The sequence below is a fragment of the Papilio polytes genome, unplaced genomic scaffold (genome assembly GCF_000836215.1).
Source record: "Papilio polytes unplaced genomic scaffold, Ppol_1.0 DF823934.1, whole genome shotgun sequence".
NCBI lineage: Eukaryota > Metazoa > Arthropoda > Insecta > Lepidoptera > Papilionidae > Papilio > Papilio polytes.
In genome coordinates, this window is record NW_013525270.1 from 1,631,719 (window position 1) to 1,643,730 (window position 12,012).

Consider the following 12,012-nt stretch of genomic DNA (forward strand, 5'->3'; position numbering starts at 1 on the left):
TTCGCGCCTCATGTGGCGGCTATAAATAAGGGCAAGCGCACACCGCGCGTCTCCGGTGACTAATTTGTTAACAAGTGTTCGGGGACACTTAATTACCGCGTAAGCGACGGGGCGTCATCGTTGCTCAGCGAGCACATTACTTTGTCAAGATTTACTTGTTAAATTATACTGCTATTAGCAACTTTAATTGAATTTACGCTTCCTTTAAAACGTTCGTCCTCTGCTGGCTGTACACAGTCGTCACGTTACAGAAAGTAAGTGTCAGAGTGGCCTTAATAATATCTTTGTGGATTATTCTGTAATAAATACCGAGGATATTTTCTCGCTAATTAAATTGAGAAATATGGCCGACCTTATATGGTACTGATTTAATATTTTCATGATGCACTTCCGTCGTGGAATGTACTTCGTTTCGTGTTACGTCTAATTTATCTCTTGCATTTTGTTCATTTAAATTTTGTTTACTATTTCTAACCAGTGGTTTGTTTTTCCAGTCTGTCCTGCGTTACATCCCAGCTATTTCAAGTTATAAAATATTCAGTATTATTGATTTATTAATTTTGTTGCAGTATGGGCGGAGACGGGCGAGTTCCGGGACAGTGGTCATTCCTCGCTTGCGTCAGGTGGTTCGGGTGTGGATCAGTCTTCACTGTACGCACCACCGCGTCCGCGCAGGGACCGCAAACACACAGATGACAGTAAGTAGTCCTTTTTGTTATCATACTAAAGTTCGGATGGTTTGATGGATGTCTGTAGTTAGTAGCCTTATCTGCTGAACGCTCGATGACTTTTGGCATAGATGTAGAGCACGGTCTGGAAGAACACATAGGCTACTTACTTTTGTTTTTTAATTCCACGCGGACAGAAGCTAGGTAGTCAATAAACTATTTTATAAACATTCTTATTTTTATTAGTTACATCCATACGTTTTCACACTTCAGGCCCTGGTAAGAGAATCTGAGAATGTCGCTATTTCAATTTAGCAGCGACTAGCAAGCAAACCTTATAGCGAATAAGGACGTTTCTTGTAGATATGAGAGATAAGAATATCAACCAATTTAGTACATTTATATTGTCATATGCGTTTTATGTTATGTCTTTAAAGAAACGAATCTCTTGATATGATGCATCGGTGTTTTGTATAATGTTTTCGTCAATTTCTTGGTTTACGTCCATTTATAATCCTAAATCCTGACTACATAAAATCTTATCTTACTTGTTACTGCTTACTAATATTATATTTGCTAAAGTTTAGATGGATGGATAAATGTTTGTTAGAGTTTGTAGCCTAAACTGCTGAATGGATTTCGATAAAATTTGGTATAGGTGTAAAAAATAGTCTGGAAGACCACATAGGCTCCTCACTTTTGTTTTTCTTTTTAATTTCACGCGAACGGAGTCGCGGGCGAAAGCTAGTATTCTATAAATTGTACCTACGATAAAAGATGCAAATTTCATAAGAATTGGTAAGAGGGACCACACAGAGTGACAAACTTAAAGCTGAACGCAAACTGAGTAAACCGTCGGTGAATCTGATAGCAAATAGCCCGCTTGTTGATCTAATGCTTTCACAAACAGCGCTCCAGCGATGTGTGCCGACTGCGGACTCGAGCGCTTTTTATGCTTTATTATCACTATTCGTTCGGAAAATGGATTCAAACGGCTTCTTTTTATAACATAACTTCTCTAAATCAACATAAATTTAACTTTTATATATGTACTAGCTTTCACCCGCGACTCCGTTCGCGTGGTTTAAAAAAACATAAATGAGAATAGCGTATGTGTCCTTCCAGACTATCCTCTACATCTATACCAAATTTCATCGAAATCCGTCGAGGCGTTTAGGCTACAAACTCTAACAAACATCCATCCATCTATTTAATTTTCGCATTTATTATATTAGTGATATACTCACTTTCAAAATAAATAACATTTTTCCAAACAATGTGCAAGGACCGTACCAAATAAAATTTTGGGTGGCCATTACAACAAATCCTTGATGCAGGAACTCCCATTCCCATACTATAAATTACATTTATAAGAAAACCTAGTTCTGTATCTAACAAAATCAATAGTCATTTCTAAGTGTAACACTTCATTACAGTTAAAAGATAATTTAAATGCGTTGCAGCACCAACGTGTCTACGATCCGTACACGATGATAAGAATCATTATAACTTACATAACTAGCGACATTAAAGGAAACGTTGTAGCGGCATTATCAAGAGTGTAGAGTATTGAAGTGGCTTGTATCGATATCGTAACACATGTTAACTGCGCTATTTACCTACAAGTTTGTCGCGTCGGCCGAACGCAAAGGTTGCTGCTTGATGGATGGGGCGGCGAAGGCACAAAGCTTATCATCGATAGCTGCTATCGGATTTTATCGCGGTATCGGCAGAGAATGCCCGCGGTAGCGGCCCAGCGATCCCTCCCCGCACTCTCGCCCCTTAATCCTGCCCTCTTCATTACACGCCGATGACTGGGCCCGTGGTACAGATTGATGGTTTTAATATAGTCCAATGTGGTGATACACTAATCCTTACATGACCGAATATTACTGTTACCGTGTGACTGGTTCGTATTATCGTTTTTTTGCTTGGGTAATACTCTAGCTATCTCTATCATTAGGACGTTAGTGTATGACAGAAATATTTTTAAATTTCGAATTAAACTTAGGACAAACAAAAAACAATTGCCTAACTGAATAGAAACTGTGTGCACTTGACTGAAAACACTATATCAAAATAAAACGATATAAGTCCATAAAAATATTTTTCATTTATCACTCCTATTCAAGGTTAATTCAATACACGACTAAAGTATGTAAAAAAATGTATTAAATCAATATCTTAATTATTTATCAATACCAGCAATAAAAGTGTTAACAGTAATCCTTAATGTAATACATAAGCCGCGCACAAACTACAAATCGATGATAATGTTTTTATCAACAAAATACCTATGAACATATTTAACTTTATTTAATAATACGGATTTAACTTTCAGCTACTATTGTGATCCCTTTGTCGTGATTGCTAACTTTGATTATCAAGGTATTAAAGGTTTTAGGTTGAAATCTGTTGAACAAAAATATTATCAACTATTTTATATGAGTCAAAATTTTCGTATCTATGAACCCTTTAGAAAACTACTTCTATCTTTATCAAGCAATAAACTATAAAAAAGAGAATAAATAGTTTTGGTTGTTTTGTAAATCAATTAGTTCTATATACATGTTAGCAACATTGTCTAGTCAAATTACAAACGGGCGGTATTTGAGATCACCCGGTGACATATCAGTGTACGTGTTGTTATTTTGGTAGAAATTATAATCATTCTAGAAGTTTGTAGTTTAATCCATAAAATATTATAATTCTACAAAACAAAATTACCACCATTGAGATGGATTTTTGATCCCAATATACGACGCTTGATAACTAGCCGCTTCTTAACATTTACGAATGGTTGTTGCGGTATGGCTAAAAATCTCTGAAGTACATAATGAAACAAATGCATTAGTTATGTGCATAATGGCACTATTAAACGCATTGGCATTTAACTAGTCAAAGGTTTTCAACGTGATTATAATCTTATTAGATATGTCGCCGTCATTTTATACATGAAATTTGCAAGCCAAGAATCCACAGTATTGTTAATCGTTAACAATTTAATTCGACTCTTAGGTCATAGGTGACAAGAAATAAACGTATTTCTTGATGTTACAACAGATTATAAAATCGTGAATTATTGAATGTTAACAAAAAGAATTTCTTGCTAAATGATAGACTAATCAACCGTTTTATCACACTATTACACAAAAATAGACGTCACAAAAAAAGAATTTATTATCTGTGACATAAATAATGTTATAGTGTTGCGCCGCTCATCGAGAATAACTTATTTACAGCGGTGTCGTAAAAGTATTAGGTGCGCCTGCGCCCTAATCCCGCGTATTAGCTTGCGCTACCGGCCGCCATGATTCAATATTTTTTATCTGTACTCCAAGTTTTGTGAGACGCTCTACAATTTATGGTCATTTTATTTTTGTTTAATTGCCGCTGTTTATTCGAAATTTAAATCAGCTGGTAAGCTATTATTACTGTTGTAACATCACGAATCATCTGTGACATCACAAGACAATATATAATTGTCTATCAGTGCACAAATTCCTAATAACCTCATTCGTTTTGACTTGGGTTAACTAAGCTTACGTAACTAGTACATACTAAAGCATCCATCTTGGCACATTTTGTAACTCCAAGATTTTAAAACATTCTGATTTGAAACTCTGACCTACCTTAAAAACGTTACGTCACAATTACACGTAATCATAAAACCCAGCTTAGACTAGCATCGAAGACTTCATGTTATAAAATGATATTAATCCATTTTAAAATTTATCAGGCAATCGACCGTTAACATCAGAGCCAACGATAAAGACCGAATCTACGACGCCCGGCGTTGGGCCGGACGAACCGTCGATGGACGACAAAGGTGACAAGAAGAACAAGCGACAACGACGGCAAAGGACGCATTTCACCAGCCAACAGTTACAAGAGTTGGAGGCGACGTTTGCGAGGAATCGATACCCTGACATGTCGACGCGGGAGGAGATCGCCATGTGGACGAACCTTACGGAAGCGAGAGTTAGAGTAAGTAACAAATATTTGTAACTTTTATTACAATTACAAGATGTATACTTACTTTTATCGCATTTGTTTTTGCATTCTAATGCATTGACTGCTAGCTGATTATTTTAAGACTTAAATTCAATTATGATGGAATCGAAAAAGCGACATTGTATAACTTAAAATTCTGATTAACAATTTCTTTCGTTGACTTGCAGATTGTTTTAGGGGAAATCCCGAAAAATAATCTGTCATTGCTACTGAAATACCCAATCATAAAAACAATTTCAAATACCTATACATAATTTCCTACAGAGCTTATCACGTGCACAATATAGAAGTTTTAGTGACAGGTTCATTATCGCGAGCCTTGTCATTCGGAAACTGATAAGTAATTATTGCTTGATAAAGGATCGATAATTAACTAGAGCGTAGAGGATGTGGCTTATTAAACTATGCAGGAATACTACATTACTACAAATGCATTCAATATACCTATGTTATTTTTGTAAAGATTCTATGGTTAATGGCGTCAAATGTAGAAAATTGTGATCCAAAAAGATAAATGTTTTTTAAAAATATCGTTAGTTAAATTAAATAAATAACAATATTTTCTTTCTGTTCAAATTCTAAAACAAAAGTATTTGGAAAAAAAATCTGCGATGTCTTTGTAATATGGTGTAGTTATTGTATTTAGAATTTCAAATACCTTACTATGGGCGTTATTATATAACTGTGCAATTATTGTAATTGTCAACCTATAGCGGGTATAAAACTTCTTCGAAGTGGTTTACAATATCATGTCTTGTACGTTGCACCAGATCGACGCATCCGGCGCGCGTCTTCGTATATTTTTGTGCCGCGCCGTCGGACGGAACACGGGATCCCTTAATCCGCGAGGATTTCAACCGTCTATTTCGGTCTCTTCATAATCCCCGGCTTAAGGGTGATCGTATCCATACTCACTGTCAATAGTTTCCGAAGGCCCGCGTTAGATTCTGCGGTCTGGAGCCCTGCAACTATTTACAGTGTGCGGCATACCTCGGATGTCTCTCGGTTTCTTCGGTATGTCGATTGTCCGGGATAATCTTTGATACGTGTTAACTGAATCGTTTCTTGGGATAGGTTAATGCCGTTACTGTTTTAAGAACTAGAAAAATGTTGGCATTGTTTTGATAATACTTTTTTATTCTTCTTTATTATGCGTAGCGGACTACTGTTGTACTATATTGAATAGATTAACTTGTAAATCTGTTCCTAATGAGAATTTTATGACATTAATAAAGCTTTTGATTATTCACAACATTTTCAAATCTGCCGATTTCTTAATGTCAGTTATTTTATTGTCAGTTAAGTATACTCCAATATTTCGTATGTCTTTTCATAACATAAGAGTCCATTTTATATTTAATTTGTACTACTCGTAGTCTTTTATTTGTAATCGATAATTAAATCGATACTTTAGTTTCGTCTCGCCACGAGAGGCGCTTCAAGTGTTAGACATTAATTCCGACGCGTACAAACGGCACTGAATTCGCCCCGTGTGTTCTTAATAACGTTGTCTTTCGTATGATAGGGCTGTCGCTATCGTTATTTTAATGCCAATTATTTATTCAAATTACGTGATAACTTTAATTTACAGAATTTAGTCGCTTATTTTAAGCCAATTGTCTCGGTGCATTTAAACTTGGAGATCCAACTATAATTGTATTTATGTCATTTTTCTTTAAATAAATTTCAATCGCAGATATAAAACTTTTTGTTAACATACACATAATAAATAACTCAATTTCTAAATAAGCTAAAGTTAAGATTGCTGCCTAATTCTGTTTACAATGTATTTTTAACTTCTTGTCCTGTAGAAAAATCGACAACCCTAATTATAAGGGATTAGCGAGTGTTCCTGCGCCCGCGCCCGCCATACGATAAATCTGTGCGCTTGCGCACTAATAAATCGCCCGACATTATTTTTGTTGCCCACTCATTAGGGTCATTGCCTGCTTATTGGCTCTTAAAATATGAAATGTTAATCTGAATGTTTTCTTTACTCCTCGCGCGAATTGTAATTTCATATAGGATATTCCGCGTTTAGTTATAAATATAAAGCATGTCTTATTTTAGTTTGTTTATCTTTTGACAAAAAACAACTTTTGGGGTTAAATTAATGTACAAATTTACTATTGTGTTACTTGATAGTCAATTGCCTATATAACAGAAGGTGTGTATAATTTTGGTATTATAATAAACACGTTATACCTCGTGTAATTTTACTAGCCCCAGTGGCGGAGAAATTGAGAATCAAAAGGTTAGCGTGGTATGGACGTGTTATGCGACGAGACGATGGGGACATGCACCAGAAAGTGTTAAGAATTAATGTGGATGGCTAGAAAGGAAGAGGAAGACTGAAGAAAGTATGGATGGATTGTGTGAAAGAGGATATGTTAAGAAGGCAGTGGATTCAGATATGACGGCTAATAGAGATGTATGGAAGAGCAGCACATACTTTGCAGACCCTCCATAAGGGATAAGGGCGAGTTGTAATTTTACTTTTTACTAATATTATAAATATGAAAGTTTAGCTGGATGGATGGATAGGTGGATGGTGGATCTGGGTGAAATATGGCATAGATGTAGAATGTAGTCTGGAAGAACACATAGGCTACTTCCTTTTGTTTCTTTTCCACGCAGACGGAGTCGCGGGCCAAAGCTAGTTGAAAATAAATTCATTTAAAACATTTAAGAACCTATGCAAATACCGACAAAATTGTGTGAAAACATACAATTCATAAAACAACGAAAAATAAAACGTATTTAACACGTGAATCTATTAAGAAGTTTATCCCGATGAGGGTTTATTATAATCGTTTTCTAAAGAAACGGGGAGCGATCGCCGCCAATCGTCCGTGAAACAACTCTTGACACATTTCATTCCGTATCGCATATCCAACTGCACGACGTGAAATTAGCCACGCGTCCACAAAGTTTGTTTTCATAGACTCATAGACGACATGTTTGTTATTCTTACAAGAATATTTCGAGGTTAGAATTTTTACTGTCAACTGTATTGATGAGTATTTAAAAGGATTGAATCTGATGATTAATAGATAAGACGATAGTTTGAATATTTTTTTCGTATCTTATTTTTTTGTATTGCTACAGCCTTACAAATAATTTGTATTAATATTTGCTTTATATTCAGTTTATTAAGTTTAGCTTTATACTGCGTTTATTTGTAAGGCTGTAAGAGTTTAAATATGTTTCAAGATTTTTAATAGTTTAAAAATTGTTTCCATTTATTTCGGATTAACAAATATAGCCAATGTAAATAAGATAATTCATTTTATCATACTTCATACTAATATTTTAAATGCGAAAGTTTAGATGGATGGATGGATAGATGGATGTTTGTTAGAGTTTGTAGCCTAAACGGCTGAACGGATTTCGATGAAATTTGGTAAAGATGTAGAAGATAGTCTGGAAGAACACATAGACTATTGATTTTTGTTTTTTTTAAATACCACGCGGACGGAGTCGCGAGCGAAAGCTAGTATATAATAACATAGATAAATCATTTTATTCGTATTTTCGTAAATTCGGATTAAAATTGCTTGGATGCCTAAAACAATTACATCCATTTTTACTTCAATATAACTGTTGATAATAATCGAACAAAATGGTATTCAATAATTTGACAAATGAACGGATTTAATATCGTTGTTAAATATAACTCGAGCGTTCTCAGACAGTTGTCTTACAATGTAAAGGAATAAGCTTCTAGAATGTAGACGACATAACAGTATTTAAGACCTGTATTATGTATTAAATAGAATTGGGATTTTGTACTATAATGTCAATGCGTTTTGCTCGTAATCAATTTTTTTTTATAACTGTAAAGTAACTAATTTATAGATACAATTTGATTAATAGTTGGTGTTTTAGACAGGTAGTTATTAAAAAGGTAATCTTTCCGAATTATTTTTATATTAGTAGTGGTATATTGGATGTAAATTCATTTAGAACAACTATTTGCACCCTAAAATCTGTCCATCCGTTGTCCGACGACGGGCTTTAGTCACGTAGCATTATTTATTTAGCGTAGCGGCTACTGGAGGCTACCAGGGCTACGAGACTACGAGGTTTTTGCTACGCTTTTAGTGGCGCGTGTCGCCTGCCCCGTGTGCAAACAGTTTAGCACGCTTCACGTTGTTTCCATCACGGCGTCTGTACTCTCGTTGGAATTTAATCGAAGCTTTTACAGGAATCGCCTTCTACTTCCTACAACTTCCTACCACTTTGTTTTGTTTTTTTTATTAAGCTTTTATTTTACAAACGTACGCGTAGCGAGAAGTATTGTTTTAGAAAAAATATAAAAGAGATGTAAGGAATACGACGGAGTTGCTATCGCACGAAACATAAATAGTAAAAATAGTGCTACGAAATGCTTACAGCTTGAATTAATTCAGATTTTAAAATAGCTTGATGAGTATAAATGCACATTACCTGATGCTAAATGAAAACAAGAGTATTACGATACAATTAAACCACATAATGTGATGTTTCCACTGGCCAACGTCCAAACTGCACCCGTCAGTAATCTCTTAAAGTGTATTTCCACAGCTAAAACAAATGATATTGTATTAACAAGCTATTGAATATATTTCGCACACGGTGAAATTCTGCGAAATATTTACTACATTCGATTTATAACCTTAAGTCTTTGTTTTAGAGTTGATAATTTGAATAATTCGATCAATCTCTCTGGCTTATAAGCCTAGGACTAGTGGTTGAAGATATCCTACTTGTGTTTTGATAGGCCGAACGCCTCGTGTTTTGACCGGACGGATTTCGCAAGGATTTGGCTGCTAATTTATTTCAATGAACGATCTGTAATCGAGTGAATGGTTCGAAGATTTTGTAATCGCATATAATCCGAATTTATTAACCACAGATATGCTATTTCAACATTGTGAATTTACTAGTTAAATTTGTAGCACAAAATCGTTTTTTATCTTTAAATGCGGGTTGTAAAATTAAGCTATACCTTTTTCTCGTATTTATTTCAAATATGATGCGTAATATTCACTAACTTCTTATTGATAATTCTTAATGCGAATGTTACGTGCTTAATACAAATTGCAATTTTTTCTATAAAATTGTATAACACGATTTCTTTTAAAAGTTAGTATATTTGGATTGTATATTTTCGTGCTAATGTTTTTATTATTTTTGTTAACTTATGTTCCAAAGAATTAAAATTATTTAAACAAATTACGATCTTTAGTTAGACATTAATATAAGTAACTGTATACTTAATAATATTTTAACACACCCACTGTTTTCATGGACAGGCGAGTTTGACCAAAATGTTGGTACATCTTAGTGTAGCATCCCTGCGCCGTCGCCGCGGGGTGCATTTAATAAATCCACCCCAATGGACCTAGTCACTACCACGTTGATATCTTATTTTTACGACCTTAATCTAAGCAGTGCCAAAACATAAATTATTTATACACTTTTAATACCATTTATTTGAGTGAAATAATATTTCATTTTCTGAACTCTTAATAGTTATTTTTAAAATAATAAACCAAATATTTACTAAACTTTTTGTAACTACTACTTGTTTTATGCCCAAAGTCATTTAGATTACGCATATTACGAGTAAGTACATTCCAATTTTGACAGACCTTTTAATGGAAATTATAGTATATATATGTGGGAGTAACATACGCTATTTTTTTTAATATTCCACACTAATTAAACATATCTATAAAAGAATTTGTAATTATGTGAAAGGTTCATAAATAACTATATTATTTAAACTACGTGCCGATGTTGACGTTTCGTAGCTGATGATCCAGAAACCGTTTCATCACACCACGTGCATCTATCGGGTAGTTGGGAATAAATCAAATTACCGAGCTTTAAGCTCACGCCGCCGCGAAACTAAGGCTATTATGCTTTGCCCAAACTAAGACCGTTTCGTAACGTTTGATTGATGACTCTAATAAAACTGTGATTCTAGTTTAATTTAAATTTAAGGCAATTTATCGGGCCTGCGGTCCCGCTGACCGTAAAATAGCTTTATTATTCGCGTAGGGCGGCTACCGCGTTCATTACACAGAATATTATGTGGACAAAGTGACAAAACGCTTTTGTATGATAATGGACGAACGAATCCTTTAGGGTTACGTTGCATAGTTTGTTATTGTTTCTAGTATTAACCAAAATTAACATTCGAATTTCTTAGTTTACCATTTACTTATGTTTCGAAGTTTGTGTTTGTAAATAATATTCAATGATGAATAGAGCGGCAATGGGTGCAAGAAATAATTGAGTAACATCAGGTTTTGTTTCTCTTTTATAATTTTTGAACATTAAAAAAACAATTGAAGTTGTTTTTTTTTTTAAGTTACTATTTAATATTTATTCCTGAAATTATAATACAAAATTGGATTTAAATCTCCATCTCATGCATGTTGCAAATGAAATGAAAACAATATTCGACAAACATTAGTATCGATCTTGCAACATTAAAAATTGTCAGCGTCCCTCAGCGTACGACAAGCGGCAGGAGATCCGAGGCAGGAGGCCGGAGATCCCGGGCAGGAGGCAGGAGGGCGCGGGCGTCCGTCCTGCAATAATATATTTAAAGGATTAGCCCCGCGTCGCAATATCGCGCAGCCCCGTCTCCGACCGCGGCGCCCCCGCTATTCAAATAATGGAAATTATTTCCACATATGTGCACCTAAATAAATATCATTCTGTTGTCATTATTGAACACCCCGACACTTCTGTGGAGCTATTTTCACCCGTTTGTTAGCGGTTACAATTGATCAACCGTATGCTTTGGGCTTTTTGTGGCACATTTAAAGTCGTTTATATTTATTTTTTAATAAATGACCTATAAATTATTTATTATGTATGCGTTTTAAGTATCGGATATGTTTCTTGTAATAAAGTTTGCATGATTCGTGATTAGAAATATCTCTTCAGAAGCTGTTAGGTAGGTACCAGCTCGTGGTCTGTCTTTTAGGATTTTTTTTTGGTTTATGTTTTGTATATTTGGTAACCTGTATTCAATCAAAGCTATGCATACGTCAGTAATTTTATAACTATTTGTTTCGTAGATCGACCTACAAATTTTAAATGGACCCCAAAATGTAGATGAAGTACTTAGGTATATTATGTAATAAGATTTCAACGAATTTGGCAAAGAGTTTGTGCATACTTAGGTCGAGCTTGCGCTTACGTGTATTTGTGAAATTTATGTTTCGTAAAACAAACGATTCTATATGGGGTGGAAACGAGCGTTTATGTTCACTTAACCGAGCGAAGAGGGTATTATTTACCGTTTCGGGCGGCTGAACCCGCCACGCTG

General features: G+C 34.9%; 1 protein-coding gene across 1 annotated transcript in view; it reads left to right on the forward strand.

Annotated features, from left to right (window-relative positions):
- The window catches only part of LOC106101967 (pituitary homeobox homolog Ptx1), a gene marked incomplete at its 5' end in the record, with an annotated part of 28,711 nt that extends 17,419 nt beyond the window's left edge, over positions 1-11,292 (forward strand). The window contains 3 exons of the mRNA XM_013281358.1: positions 570-698; positions 4,408-4,655; positions 11,179-11,292. Coding sequence (XP_013136812.1) covers positions 570-698; positions 4,408-4,655; positions 11,179-11,292 — 491 coding nt within the window. The remainder of the gene's footprint in view (positions 1-569; positions 699-4,407; positions 4,656-11,178) is intronic.
- Positions 11,293-12,012: the final 720 nt, after the last annotated feature.